The sequence below is a fragment of the Doryrhamphus excisus genome, chromosome 1 (genome assembly GCF_030265055.1).
Source record: "Doryrhamphus excisus isolate RoL2022-K1 chromosome 1, RoL_Dexc_1.0, whole genome shotgun sequence".
Lineage (NCBI taxonomy): Eukaryota > Metazoa > Chordata > Actinopteri > Syngnathiformes > Syngnathidae > Doryrhamphus > Doryrhamphus excisus.
The window spans coordinates 40,780,203-40,796,285 of NC_080466.1; the positions used below are offsets into that span (position 1 = coordinate 40,780,203).

Here is a 16,083-nt window from a genome sequence, read left to right on the forward strand (position 1 = left end):
GTCCTTAAGTGTGTAAGGTGACACCTCCCCTGCTTTTGTATGTTCAAAGATAATCAGATTATTGACTGTACAATACTTTTATTTGTCAGAAATACATGCGGACTTGACTTTCAGGCCTCAGTCATTTCATTCCATCTTGGACACAGCCATCCTGCTATGGAAACTGTACAAGCCGCTTCACTCTCATTCGTAATGGTCCATATAGTAACATCTAACTTAAAAGTGGCTAGAGCTGTGCAAAGACGCAGGCTGACCTTGGTTTCATCCCATGAAAAAACACAAAATGGAGTCGTCTCAACAACCAGTCATTTCTTTGTGATCTTTATATGGTGGACGACTGATTGAAGATATGGAATAAATGTTCTCTACGAATGAAACCTCAGTGAACTGAACGACAATGACACGCGGTGATGCCATGTGGAGGACTCCTCATCTTCGCCTTTTCTGTCGAAGGTACCGTATCGCTGACAGGGCGCTCACGTTTGCGAGCAGAGCTGCAAAGGATAACATCAGCCAAGGTCAAACGGATGTCATTAGATCGACCTTCATGAGGTACAGCTTCACTAACTTAAGTTTCCTACCTGCTTTCCAGGCATCCGATGACTCCGCATGGGAGGACGTAAGTACCCAGGAAGCAAAGGCGATGCAGACCAAACACAAGTCCGACTGCTGCACGACTCTCGCTAAAGGCAACATTTGTTATTCCTAACTGGGATGCTCCGATCAATTGGCCACCGATTAGTATGGGCTGATTTACGTAAAATCGGCATGTGCCGATAAGTGCCTTTCAAAACCGATGGCAAAAACTGGTCAGCATGCGGTGGCAAACCATCCATGTGTGCTGTCTAGGGTTGCCAACTAAGGATGTCCCTGTCCAATCGTCAGGATCAGGATCAGCTGAAGTTAGAAGATCGGATATGGATAAAATCAGCTTCCGCCACAAGATCGTTCTTTTTACATTCATAACTCGGGGCCCCAGTCTAGTCTTTTTCATGCTCAAGACTCACCTAGTCTTTGGGCATGAACTGATAACCTATTTACTACCAGGTAGGTAAATAGGTCATCTAGGAATTCTCTAGGAATTGTCCATCTGTGGCCCTGATAAATAAATTGCGTGCTGCACGGTAGTCAAGTGGTTATCGCGCAAACCTCGCAGCTAGGAGACCCGAGTTCAATCCCACCCTCAGCCATTTCTGTGTCCCGGTTCTCCCCGGGAACTCCGGGTTTCCTCCCACATTCCAAAAACATGCTAGGTTAATTAGCGACTCCAAATTGTCCATAGGTATGAATGTGAGTGTGAATGGTTGTTTGTCTATATGTGCCCTGTGATTGGCTGGCCACCAGTCCAGGGTGTACCCCGCCTCTCGCCTGAAGACAGCTGGGATAGGCTCCAGCACCCCCCGCGACCCTCGTGAGGATAAGCGGTACAAAATTAATGAATGACCTATTTACCAGGTGCTCTAGGACTTGTTTATCGGTGGCCCTGGACAATAAATTGCGGCCTGCACGGTGGTCAAGTGGTTAGCGTGCAAACCTCGCAGCTAGGAGACCCGAGTTCAATCCCACACATGTTCTCCCCATGCATGCGTGGGTTTTCTCCCACATTCCAAAAACATGCTAGGTTAATTGGCGACTCCAAATTGTCCATAGGTATGAATGTGAGTGTGAATGGTTGTTTGTCTATATGTGCCCTGTGATTGGCTGGCCACCAGTCCAGGTTGTACGCCGCCTCTCGCCTGAAGACAGCTGGGATAGGCTCCAGCACCCCCGCGACCCTCGTGAGGAAAAGCGGTAGGAAATGAATGAATGTGATCTGTATCGGGCAATCTCACTCATGGATGGTTGGAATCGATCGGAGCATCCCTAATTGGTAATGTTGCATGTATATCTTGGACTTCCATCCCTGGAAAAGCGAGCTCACACCTACCTGGTGCCTGGACTGTTCCCAGAATCCTCTGTTGCTCGTGTTCAGGATTGAGGTCTCTTTCCAACCTGGACACAAGGATGCTCAATTCCTCGGTTTGTCCAGATCTTCTACACCAGATGCTGCCGTTGTCAGAGTAGCGGATCATCCCACCAACGCGGGGATGAGGGTGCAGCACCACTCGGGTGGGGGAAATGGTGTCTGCGGTTAGGAAGGGATGATTCCACTCAGGGAGGGTGAGTTCTCTGACGGTGGGATGGGAGCAGGAGAAGATCGGGATGGGTTTCCACTTGTGGGACGGGAATGACACATCATGGTCCATGGATTCCAGTGATTCCACCATTCCCTGTGTGAAAGGTTCTAGAGCGTCACCATGAACACACATCTCAGACGTGTGGAGAGAAGCCTCCAGAGATAACTCCTCAGTGTTGAACGCTTGTACATTTTGCATACTTTTAGTTTTTGTCATTCGTCTCTGGATTATCTGTGGTCCTGCAAAGTTCCCCTCGGGTACCGGGGTCTGCCTCCTCGTCCCCTCCTCCTCCTCCTCGATCTCCGCCTCCTTGGATTTAGAGCTCAGATCAGGACTGGTGTTCCTACTGGTTCCCAAAAATTGCCAGTAATCTTCTTCGAAATCACACACAGAAAAATCCCAGCTCGAGCGATCTGCCTTGGAGTCATCGACCTGCGTGAAGTAGTCCGAGTCGGCGGTGTCAGACATGTCCGCGAGGCCTTCATGGGTCAGATGATGCTCCTCAGGGTCCACGAGGGGGCTGCATTGTGTTGGGATATGAGACGTCTCGGTGGGAGTTGGACTTCTTACCATCCTCAGCTGGAGGATATCGTTGATGGTTAGTTTTTCCATTTCGTCCCAAAAGGCAGAGATAGCGTAGATGCAGGACTTGTGGCCTGCAGCTTGGGCGTAGGCTTCAGGGCTGTCGGCCACGGGAGTAACGATCACCTCTGGGAGGAGCTGAGCTCTTGGAGAACCACCACATACTAGAAGCTCAGTTTCTCCGGAAGGATCCACAGTCCTACTGCTGTGTGTGTCACTATCTGGCATGGAGTTCTTCCCAACACCAGCCTGGTCACTACAGGTCGCTGCTCCTCTGGTATGCAGGCTCTCAGAACCTGAGCTCACGTTTGGATGAGAGCTGCATGATGGCGACAAGGCTGAGTACTCCGGTTGTTGGTTTTTAAAGAAATACTCCTCAAGGAGATCCAATGAGTCAGCAGCAGAGAGATAGCTTTCAGAACCAGAACTTTGAAGGGCAAAGAACTCAGAACTATCAAGAAAACCATCTGAGTCCACGCTCTCAAAATGAAGGGTTCCTTCTCTGTTCCTTTGCATGATATCTTCATCATGCAGGGTTTCTTCTCTGTTCCTTTGCATTATATCACCTTCATGGAGGGTTCCTTCTCTGTTCCTTTGCATTATATCACCTTCATACAGGGTTCCTTCTCTGTTCCTTCGCATGATATCAACTTCATGCAGGGTTCCTTCTCTGTTCCTTTGCATGATATCACCCTCATGCAGGGTTCCTTCTCTGTTCCTTTGCATGATATCACCCTCATGCAGGGTTCCTTCTCTGTTCCTTTGCATGATATCATCTTCATGCAGGGTTCCTTCACTGTTCCTTTGCATGATATCATCTTCATGCAGGGTTCCTTCTCTGTTCCTTTGTATATCATCTTCATGCAGGGTTTCTTCTCTGTTCCTTTGCATGATATCATTTTCATGCGGGGTTCCTTCTCTGTTCCTTTGCATGATATCTTCATCATGCAGGGTTTCTTCTCTGTTCCTTTGCATGATATCACCTTCATGGAGAGTTTCTTCTCTGTTCCTTTGTATGATATCATCTTCATGCGGGGTTCCCTCTCTGTTCCTTTGCATGATATCTTCATCATGCAGGGTTTCTTCTCTGTTCCTTTGCATGATGTCTTCATCATGCAGGGTTTCTTCTCTGTTCCTTTGCATGATATCATTTTCATGCAGGGTTCCTTCTCTGTTCCTTTGCATGATATCATCTTCATGCAGGGTTCCTTCTCTGTTCCTTTGTATATCATCTTCATGCAGGGTTCCTTCTCTGTTCCTTTGCATGATATCACCTTCATGGAGGGTTTCATCTCTGTTCCTTTGTATGATATCATCTTCATGCAGGGTTTCTTCTCTGTTCCTTTGCATGATATCAACTTCATGCAGGGTTTCTTCTCTGTTCCTTTGTATATCATCTTCATGCAGGGTTTCTTCACTGTTCCTTTGCATGTTATCATCTTCATGCGAGGTTCCTTCTCTGTTCCTTTGCATGATATCAACTTCATGCGGGGTTCCTTTTCTGTTCCTTTGTATATCATCTTCATACAGGGTTCCTTCTCTGTTCCTTTGCATGATATCACCTTCATGGAGGGTTCCTTCTCTGTTGTTTTGCATGATGTCATCACCATGCAGGATTTCTTTATCATTGTGTAGGGTTCCTTCTATACTGCTTTTCATGATATCTTCATCTTGCATGGTTTCAGGGGCCTCTGCTGTAAGGGTTAGTTGGGTTCCCTTTCTGTTGTTTTGTAGTACATCATCATCATCATCATCATGGAGAATTTCTTCCTTATTGTTTGCCATTATTCCATGATCATGCTGGGTTCTATCTTTATGTGTTTGTACTCCATCATTATCTTTCATAGGTTCCTGGTCAGTTCTGCACACGCATTTCTTCTTATGTTCTTTTTTTGTCTTTGTTTTTTTTTTCACAGGAGCTGCACGGGCCCGGCGAGGCACTGGACCGTCATTGACCGTCACAAACCAGCGCTCCTTCTCCTCTGCTCTCAGAGGAACTCCGTCGGCATCCTCGCATCTGACGTCTGCTTCCAGCGATCGAGCGACGTCTCTGACTACAGCCTCCAGTGTGCTTATGATGCACCTCCTGGTCTCCTCCGGGATATGTTCTGCTGTCACGTGCACTTCTTCTCGAAGAAGAGTGAGTCCTGCGTAATCACTTACTTGGACCATGTCATCCGTATTGATAGCCTCTTCTCGTCCTCCATCAGCACCCTGACTGTTAAAGGCTGCAGAAGCTTCATCAAAGACTGAAGATGATGGGTCAAGACGAGCGAGCAAAGGTTGCGGCACGCAACACTCCTCACTCTCCAGGTAGAAGGTGGACCAGTCCTCCTCGGCAATGCGCATGCTGTGATCCAAGTCATCCATTCCGACACGTCACATGCTTTCCTGGGTGCTGAAACACAAAAGGTCAGTGGGCAGGCGTTTATGTTGCCTTTTGTCCTTCAAAGGACCCGACTGTCTGGACAGCAACTTGTCTGAGCTAAATGTAGAACACCTTCATTTGTCTTGACATACGACAGAGACCAGTGAGTACCGGGGTAGTGTTTTTGAAAACAGCAGCGCTCTCCTGTCATATAGATGATCTTTGGCTAGCATTTTTAGCAGTAGGTCCTTCACAACAACAGAGCTGGTGACACACTGTATAGCTTTGACTCGTGTTTTTTTTATTTTTTTTACAGTACATACTTAAAACAGCAATGCGCTCTTGTCATATAAAGGATCTTTGACTGGCGTTTTTAGCAGTAGATCCTTAAAAACACAACATGCTCTTGTCATATAAAGAATCTTTGACTGGCATTTTTTTCAGTAGGTATTTAAAAAGCAAAGTTCTCCTGTCACATAGAGGATCTTTGAATAGCATTTTTAGCTGAAGGTCCTTAACAACAGCAGAGCTCTCCTGTCATATAGACGATCTTTGGCTAGCATTTTTAGCAGTAGGTCCTTCACAACAACAGAATGCTGGTGACATACTGTATAGCTTTTACTACGGTACGTACTTAAAACAGCAATGCGCTCTTGTCAAATAAAGGATCTTTGACTAGCGTTTTTAGTAGTAGACCCTAAAAAAAAAGCAACAAGCTCTTGTCACATAGAGGATCTTTGACAAGTGTTTTAGCAGTAGATCCTTAAAAACACAACATGCTCTTGTCATATAAAGAATCTTTGACTGGCATTTTTTTCAGTAGGTATTTAAAAAGCAAAGTTCTCCTGTCACATAGAGGATCTTTGAATAGCATTTTTAGCTGAAGGTCCTTAACAACAGCAGAGCTCTCCTGTCATATAGACGATCTTTGGCTAGCATTTTTAGCAGTAGGTCCTTCACAACAACAGAGCTGGTGACATACTGTATAGCTTTGACTCGTGTTTTTTTTATTTTTTTTACAGTACATACTTAAAACAGCAATGCGCTCTTGTCATATAAAGGATCTTTGACTGGCGTTTTTAGCAGTAGATCCTTAAAAACACAACATGCTCTTGTCATATAAAGAATCTTTGACTGGCATTTTTTTCAGTAGGTATTTAAAAAGCAAAGTTCTCCTGTCACATAGAGGATCTATGAATAGCATTTTTAGCTGAAGGTCCTTAACAACAGCAGAGCTTTCCTGTCATATAGACGATCTTTGGCTAGCATTTTTAGCAGTAGGTCCTTCACAACAACAGAGCTGGTGACATACTGTATAGCTTTGACTCGTGTTTTTTTTATTTTTTTTACAGTACATACTTAAAACAGCAATGCGCTCTTGTCATATAAAGGATCTTTGACTGGCGTTTTTAGCAGTAGATCCTTAAAAACACAACATGCTCTTGTCATATAAAGAATCTTTGACTGGCATTTTTTTCAGTAGGTATTTAAAAAGCAAAGTTCTCCTGTCACATAGAGGATCTTTGAATAGCATTTTTAGCTGAAGGTCCTTAACAACAGCAGAGCTCTCCTGTCATATAGACGATCTTTGGCTAGCATTTTTAGCAGTAGGTCCTTCACAACAAAAGAGCTGGTGACATACTGTATAGCTTTGACTATGGTACGTACTTAAAACAGCAATGCGCTCTTGTCATATAAAGGATCTTTGACTAGAGTTTTTAGTAGTAGATCCTTAAAAACACAACATGCTCTTGTCATATAAAGAATCTTTGACTGGCATTTTTTTCAGTAGGTATTTAAAAAGCAAAGTTCTCCTGTCACATAGAGGATCTATGAATAGCATTTTTAGCTGAAGGTCCTTAACAACAGCAGAGCTTTCCTGTCATATAGACGATCTTTGGCTAGCATTTTTAGCAGTAGGTCCTTCACAACAACAGAGCTGGTGACACACTGTATAGCTTTGACTCGTGTTTTTTTTATTTTTTTTACAGTACATACTTAAAACAGCAATGCGCTCTTGTCATATAAAGGATCTTTGACTGGCGTTTTTAGCAGTAGATCCTTAAAAACACAACATGCTCTTGTCATGTAAAGAATCTTTGACTGGCATTTTTTTCAGTAGGTATTTAAAAAGCAAAGTTCTCCTGTCACATAGAGGATCTTTGAATAGCATTTTTAGCTGAAGGTCCTTAACAACAGCAGAGCTCTCCTGTCATATAGACGATCTTTGGCTAGCATTTTTAGCAGTAGGTCCTTCACAACAACAGAATGCTGGTGACATACTGTATAGCTTTTACTACGGTACGTACTTAAAACAGCAATGCGCTCTTGTCAAATAAAGGATCTTTGACTAGCGTTTTTAGTAGTAGACCCTAAAAAAAAAGCAACAAGCTCTTGTCACATAGAGGATCTTTGACAAGTGTTTTAGCAGTAGATCCTTAAAAACACAACATGCTCTTGTCATATAAAGAATCTTTGACTGGCATTTTTTTCAGTAGGTATTTAAAAAGCAAAGTTCTCCTGTCACATAGAGGATCTTTGAATAGCATTTTTAGCTGAAGGTCCTTAACAACAGCAGAGCTCTCCTGTCATATAGACGATCTTTGGCTAGCATTTTTAGCAGTAGGTCCTTCACAACAAAAGAGCTGGTGACATACTGTATAGCTTTGACTATGGTACGTACTTAAAACAGCAATGCGCTCTTGTCATATAAAGGATCTTTGACTAGAGTTTTTAGTAGTAGATCCTTAAAAACACAACATGCTCTTGTCATATAAAGAATCTTTGACTGGCATTTCTTTTAGTAGGTATTTAAAAAGCAAAGTTCTCCTGTCACATAGAGGATCTATGAATAGCATTTTTAGCTGAAGGTCCTTAACAACAGCAGAGCTCTCCTGTCATATAGACGATCTTTGGCTAGCATTTTTAGCAGTAGGTCCTTCACAACAACAGAGCTGGTGACACACTGTATAGCTTTGACTCGTGTTTTTTTTATTTTTTTTACAGTACATACTTAAAACAGCAATGCGCTCTTGTCATATAAAGGATCTTTGACTGGCGTTTTTAGCAGTAGATCCTTAAAAACACAACATGCTCTTGTCATATAAAGAATCTTTGACTGGCATTTTTTTCAGTAGGTATTTAAAAAGCAAAGTTCTCCTGTCACATAGAGGATCTTTGAATAGCATTTTTAGCTGAAGGTCCTTAACAACAGCAGAGCTCTCCTGTCATATAGACGATCTTTGGCTAGCATTTTTAGCAGTAGGTCCTTCACAACAACAGAGCTGGTGACATACTGTATAGCTTTGACTATGGTACGTACTTAAAACAGCAATGCACTCTTGTCATATAAAGGATCTTTGACTAGCGTTTTTAGTAGTAGACCCTAAAAAAAAAGCAACAAGCTCTTGTCACATAGAGGATCTTTGACAAGTGTTTTAGCAGTAGATCCTTAGAAACACAACATGCTGTTGTCATATAAAGAATCTTTGACTGGCATTTTTTTTCAGTAGGTATTTAAAAAGCAAAGTTCTCCTGTCACATAGAGGATCTTTGAATAGCATTTTTAGCTGTAGGTCCTTAACAACAGCAGAGCTCTCCTGTCATATAGACGATCTTTGGCTAGCATTTTTAGCAGTAGGTCCTTAAAAACAGCAATATAAAATAATAATAATAATAAAAAATAAAATAAAAATAATAATAATTTTACAATAAAATAATTATAAAATAATAATAAAATAGAATGCTGGTGACATACTGTATAGCTTTGACTATGGTACGTACTTAAAACAGCAATGCGCTCTTGTCATATAAAGGATCTTTGACTAGCGTTTTTAGTAGTAGATCCTTAAAAAATAGCAACAAGCTCTTGTCACATAGAGGATCTAGGTATTTAAAAAGCAAAGTTCTTCTGTCACATAGAGGATCTTTGAATAGCATTTGTAGCTGAAGGTCCTTAACAACAGCAGAGCGCTCCTGTCATATGAAGGATCTTTGACCAGCATCTTTAGCAGTAGGTCCTTAAAAACAGCAATATAAAATAATAATAATAAACAAAATAATAATAATAATTTAATAATAAAAAATAATTATAAAACAATAATAAAATATAATCACTATCAATAAAAAATTAGCATTTTCATCATTGTCGAGTCAGAATGCTGCAGTGCTCTCATGATTTGATATCCAAGTATACGTAATACTGTGACATCTTAGTGTATGTGCAGATGAAGGCCTCGTGGAGAGCCCCCATAGTAGGCCACAACACCGTGTCACAAACGTGCAGGTAAAAGCGAGGAAAATCTGAGGCAAGTCAGTCAATAAAAGAAAGCCACTTTTCCCTTATACAGAACAGTACTGTCTTCATGCATATTCAAGTACACTGTTTTAGTATTTAGGCACACATTAGTGAGGATTCTATGGTTGCATACCTGCAAGTATACAAGGACAACGGCTCCTGCGCTGTCGTCCCTTCAACCTTACACACGTATGGCCGCCTGGTGCCTGGCAAACAGCTTTTATAAATAGACCAGTACGTTCAGTCACATGGAGCTGCTGGGGAACTTGTCCTTCCCTCTATGTCCAGAGGTATGACATTTCAGGACCCCCCCCCCCCAACAATCATCTGACATTCAGGAGGTGTAAGAAATATTTTGACTCGCGGAACACATTGATTTAACAAAATTGACAGGGGTCCAGACTATATATTTTATAAGTAACTGCGGTTAAACGTGTCATGCAACCTGCTATATGTGCTTGTGTCCCTTTTTTTCAGGAGAACACATTCAATAACAAAATTGATAAAAAAAAAAAAAAAGCTACTTAAACCATCAAAAGGTTGGCTCAAGCCATGATGCCAGGTTGGATGTTAAGTTTCAATGAAATACTGTGGAAAGAACGGGCCGTATTCAAACACTTGGCGTGCCGGATGTGGCCCCCGGGCCGTAGTTTGCCCACCCCTGATTTAACCTGTTAAACAGAAGTGTTAGTAAACATACCTGTGTGAGTGTATATAAAAAAAATATTTAAAAAATCACCATTCACACAGCATGGAGACTGAGGCAGGAGCCCATGTCTGAGACTGGCTGGGGAAAAAAAAATCCTCTCATTCCGTGTGGAAGTGGTAAGTTTATGGCTTCTTTGTCCTTCTTCCGCACTCCATCCTTAATTTTCAGAATGCAGCTCTTGGTGGAAAAAGGTTTGGACCGTCATCACTAATGGCGGGCCTAAAGCTGCAGGCGTTCATGCACGTCTCGATGCAGAGTGCTGTGCAATAAAGCCACTGCATGCTACTCCTTACTTTATTTGCCCTCAAGCCTTCCAACAGTCAATTGGAACCAGAAGCCGTTCTGCAGCCCAACAATAACACAAACACGACATGACTAATACTCGTCTCGTTCTTCCAGGAAGGTGCTTTATTTCCGCAAACATTCATCTCACGGTCACGTTACAAAACAATATCATCTGTAGAAAACGTGTATTCCGCTTACAATACACACTAGGCAACATGGGAAAAAATGAGTCATGTGATCACTTCGTTTTTGCTCCACTTCGTGTGCTTGTCACGACAATCTCAAGTGCTGTCAAAATATATCAAATATGAGATAGCAGCCTTGTTTTAAGAAGTGGTACATTCCGTAAAAAGGCCACTGGAACACCCAATCATGGCACATTCCGTCATTAAGTTCGATTCTCTCAACAGCATTTGGCAAAGGAAGTCAAGATTTGAGATTTTGCCAGAGATTCAACATTTTTTTTACTTTAGGCGTCTCAGTAAAAAAAAAAAAAAAAAAAAAGCTGGTATGACATTTCCTAATAAAGTGCACCAATCTCTCGTCTTTAAGTTGAAGTGTTTACTATACTTCTACTGCAGCATACTGGAAACGTATATACAGTTAAGCCCACAATTATTTATAAATTAAAGTGCGTTTCTATTTGTTGAACGTGTATCTCTTTGCTGCAAATGACATCAAATCTGAATAATACTAGAATATTAATAATTATTCATCAATAATGAAAATATACACTGCCGGTGTATATGCTAATTACCATGATTTCCGATGAATAAAACGCGACTTTATCCTCACGCTTTGAATCCTGCGGCCTGTACAGTGATGCAACTAATTTATGGCTAAAACGCTAATATCCTGTTTTGAAGTTTTCGTGTTTTAATCAGAAAAATCTTAAGTAAGTTTGATCAAGTGTGGAATTACTACAGCTTCTGTTTGGAGTGCTTGGACAACCAACCGTCCGCCATCAGTAACAGGTTTTAAAAGGCTGCTAATGCTCGATTTCAGATTCGAATGCTGATTCAGAGAGCAACAACAAAAGAGACAGAGAGACTGACAAAGTGTGTGATGAAGGACGTATGAGGCTGTTCAATTTTGACTATCCATATTGCATGCACTGTTTGGAAAAAAACATTTATTTAATCAGCAGTAGAGCTGCAACAATTAATCAAGGAATCTGTGGTTAAACGATTATCTAATTAAATCGACAACTATTTTGGTATTCAATTGTTTTTGGCGTAAAAATGGAAATATCCTGATTTCAGCCTCTCGAATGTGAGGATTTGCAAATGGTGATTATTCATTCATTAATTCATTTAAAAATCTATTTACTTTGATTGAAAAGTTGAATAATTTGACCCCTTATTAAAAATAAATACTGTAAATCAATTCCAATAATTATAGGCTGTGTGTACTTGGCAAATACATTCACTTTGGCTAATGGGAGACAAGCAACATAGAGAAAAAAACACTCATACAATCACAAATATATAAAAAAAAAAAAGTACAGCACAGACTTCAGTGGGTGGCCCTGATGATGATGATGATGATGATGATGCTGCTCTGTCACCATCACCCAACTAGGTCACTGGCCTCGACGGTCGATGCACGTTAGCCTCAAAGCAATGAATACATCGCTCTAACGTGAGTGCGGATTAAAAGGCTACCAAGTGATGATTGCAACAGAAGCCATCTTGGTTCGTAGCTAAGACGTAAAAAAAAAAAAATCCACTCTCACAAAGCTAGCTACTTCTGCGTGAGCCCATCTGTGAGTGCAGCATCAATGCAAAATAGGTCAGGTTCAAGTGTGACGAGCTTCATTAAATAAGGATACCAGCTGACATCACGACAGTTTGTGCCCGCCTTGTTTCACATCGATTTGGCCTCCAAGAATTAAAAAAAAAACAAAAACCTTCACGCCTTTGCTCCTACACGTTGTGGACCCGAGTGGCGGGTGCGATGTTGCCTTTCTGCGCCGCAGAGGGCCTCTCCCGTCGCACGTAGCGTTGTTTCCTCGCTGCAAACGTGACCAAAAAAAGTACAACAATGACACTGTGACCTGTTTGGTGAGACGAGTGAGTCAACTGACTGTTTACCTGTCGAGGAGGGAATCATGACAGCCTGGAGAAAGGGAGGAAGAAAGGAAGAATGTTGCTTTAACTCGGATGCCTCATTATGTTTTTCATAAAGAGCATCAAAGCGGACTTACCGTCTCGCTCGGCTGGAATATGAAGGCTGTGAAAGCACAAAAAATATCAATACAAATACAAACATTTTTATTATTGTATATCTTTAAAAGACAACACTACAGTAGAACCTGTTGAAGCTTTTTCTCCACAGTTGGAAGATGATAATGGTGCAATATGGAGACATGTATGTGTACTTGCGTGTGGAAACAATATGGGTTGTAGTACGTCCCCGTACGGGCTTACCTTTGTTGCGGCGGTAGAAGATATTTGGGAGTCGGTGGGAGCGTTTGAGGTAGAAGAAGGAGGCGACAGACAGGATCAGGAACAGGCTGATCAACAGCGTTCCAAGAAGAAGCGAGGCGGCCACGCCCGGGCCTCCTGCTCCCAAAAACAAAGCACAGTGGCAGTTTTGGACTTATTCTCACCTACAGGACTTGTTTGCTCTACGTATTCACTCATAGATAGACTACATGCTGTACTGTGTAAACACATTTCTACCAGTCTTTTTGGTCAAAACCTGCAAATGCAGAACATTTCCTATCTAGCGAGCTGCATCCAGATTAAATACATTTATGTAATTCATTTATTGTATTACTATTTTATAATAATGTATGTGGAAATGCATAATTGTTGTGGTGTGGCAACTAGAGCATTAAGGGGAAATGATGCCATCTAAAGGCGATGATGTGAAATGCAGAATTAAGACATACAGTGTATCTTTCCTTAATGTGACATTTAAAATAATATAAATTGAAACTTCATGATAAAATGTCAATATTTTAACCATCCACTTACACATTAAAATGTATAAAAATGAAATTTGCATTACAATAAAATCCAATAAACACTCATGAGCAGTAAATATTACATAGCTTACCAATTTTAGGCATTACAGTTGTGACTGTTGTATGATTTTTCCTGTCCATCGTGTAATCTAATGGCAAAGAAAAAAAATACAAATGACAGAAAAACAATTAGGAGGAGGAAGTAACGAGAAAGATGCTGAGTTATTCACCGTTCTATGTGCCTTCCAGGAACAAATAAACCACCCACGCACACATAATAAATATGACTGAAGAATTCACAACTCTAAAAAAAAAAAAAAAACACTATCCAGTCATGACGGGGACTTAGTCACCAACATGTGGATCCTTTGTTTGGGTACTCAATTTGGTGAAATAATACGAAGCAGTGTATAAAAATAAAGACAGATTTTTGATCAATAATTTTCATACAAAAGCAAGGTACCGCTGTACTTGATTCCTTACTGTAGGTACAGTTGGTAACCTCCTCGGAGTCGACAGCTGCGGGGTCACACTGTATGCAAACGGTGCTGCTGCTCTCCAGGACACGGAAGAAGCATCCTAAAGCAGATTTTGGAGAAGTTATATTAATGTTAACGTGTCCATTTATGCAGAAATACGTACAGTATGAAGGGTGTGCAATCATTTGGCTGACACAAGGACTGCTAATGAGGAGAACGGCGCACCAGTCACTGCCATAGCAACCCGCAGATGACCTACTTAAGGTGTCATAATTTGGGCGGACCAGCCAGGACAACTCATGATGTGATATTGCGTCACACGATGGAATATCTTGGCTTCCTTTGAACATCTTATCTGCTGATTTGTTGACCTTGATTAGTGTGAAGCATAGTGTACATCATGTTTTATGGATTTTTATTATCCGTTTATCTGTTTTGACGGAGGATACAATAAAGCCATAAAGCCACACGCCAAATGATATCACACCTGAAAAGCATCTCTAACGAACCTGGTTCACAGTGAGTGTCATTGGAACATGAACTGTTTGTCCTGTGTTTGTCGCTGCAGCACTCCAGTGAGTTATGATGTAGAGCCTATGGACACAAAGCACAGTTGCTGATGGCCCAAAGGAGCAAAGAAGATTGGTTAGTTTCCCACCTTGGTTACGCGTGTCTCCGGTCTGATTAGTATCACTGTTGCTGCCAGCACCAAAAGGAATGACAGCGCCATGTTTGAACCCTGGAAACCAAACACAACCAATCAATAACGGTACATGCCAAACGTTTGGACAACTACAGTATGACATTCTGACGGTATGATAACCTTAAGCAAAAAACAGTTTCATGTATATGATAAAATAACTGCATTCTATAGTGTAGTCTCGTGTAAATTATACATATCTGTGCTTGCCAATCCCCTGAAGGAGTGGACCATATTTTGTTAATACACCATATAGTTACAAAAAGTTGCAAATGTCCACCACCCTTTTGTGTGCAGCAGGTCAGGAGTAACGTACAGTCAAGTGAAACAAAATATTGTTTTAACATTGACGTGCAGTATTTCCCACAGGACTACAGTCTATTGGTGGCAGTGGTTTGTTACACAGGGAATGACAAATGTCCATCGTCCATGACACATTTGCAAAAAGTAAAACAAATATGTTTAGAAGTACAAATTCATTCATTCATTCATTCATTCATTTTCTACCGCTTATTCCTCACGAGGGTCGCGGGGGGTGCTGGAGCCTATCCCAGCTGTCTTCGGGCGAGAGGCGGGGTACACCCTGGACTGGTCGCCAGCCGATCACAGGGCACATATAGACAAACAACCATTCACACTCGCATTCATACCTATGGACAATTTGGAGTCGCTAATTAACCTAGCATGTTTTTGGAATGTGGGAGGAAACCGGAGTACCCGGAGAAAACCCACGCATGCACGGGGAGAACATGCAAACTCCACACAGAGATGGCCGAGGGCGGGGACCGAACCCTGGTCTCCTCTTAACTTTCTTAATTAACTTGCCCCCCCCCCCCCCCCCAAACAAGATATAGACATGAAATTGTTAACAAATTGCCTGTCCAGTTGACAGGTTTTCATGATGGTGACTACTACTCTGCTATTCCCAAAGGGAACATGCCAGATGATGATGACAGGATAAATCAAAGTGTCTATTGTACTGATTTGATTAGCTTCACTTCCACCATTCATTTGACTGTCGCCATAAAAGTAGATAATAACATAAAATCATCGCCTTAATACAAAAGCAATGCAAGGAATGGGATGACATAGTACACCATGTGCATGCAGTGATTGTAGCTAACATGTGGTCCGTGTTACATTTAGTCATTACTTGTCGATAACATTTACATTATTGATTTTAAACGCTCGGTTAATCGATAAAGTACATTTCCTGGTGTGGTTGGCTAGCTACTACACCTGACTGGTGTCATACTGTGTTAGCAAACACAACTAACAATAAAGACTGAATTACTGAGGCAGAAGCTACATCACTGCTAATTTACAAAACACCAACTTAGCAGCCAAAATTGGCAAACATAAACTTTACTCACAAGGCCGGCAGGAACCCTGATCTCGCCCGACCAAGAGAGTTTGTTGTCAGGTTCGTCATCAACACACCTCGGTGGTTTCGTCCGCCGCACTGCTCTCGTTCAGTCAGCTTATCAACATCCGGGTGTAACTGTCACAATAAAA

At 41.8% G+C, this 16,083-nt stretch overlaps 1 protein-coding gene across 1 annotated transcript; it reads right to left on the minus strand.

Moving 5' to 3' along the window:
- Window positions 1–10,525: 10,525 nt before the first annotated feature.
- On the minus strand, window positions 10,526–16,074 carry c1h1orf159 (chromosome 1 C1orf159 homolog). The gene is made up of 9 exons (XM_058075094.1): window positions 15,942–16,074; window positions 14,527–14,607; window positions 14,378–14,462; window positions 13,873–13,968; window positions 13,482–13,538; window positions 12,848–12,982; window positions 12,625–12,650; window positions 12,512–12,536; window positions 10,526–12,432 (listed from the first exon to the last, which is right to left on the minus strand). Exons 2-9 carry the CDS (start codon window positions 14,596–14,598, stop codon window positions 12,344–12,346), a joined length of 585 nt encoding a protein of 194 aa, XP_057931077.1. The 5' UTR covers window positions 14,599–14,607; window positions 15,942–16,074; the 3' UTR covers window positions 10,526–12,343.
- Between the last annotated feature and the right edge of the window lie 9 nt (window positions 16,075–16,083).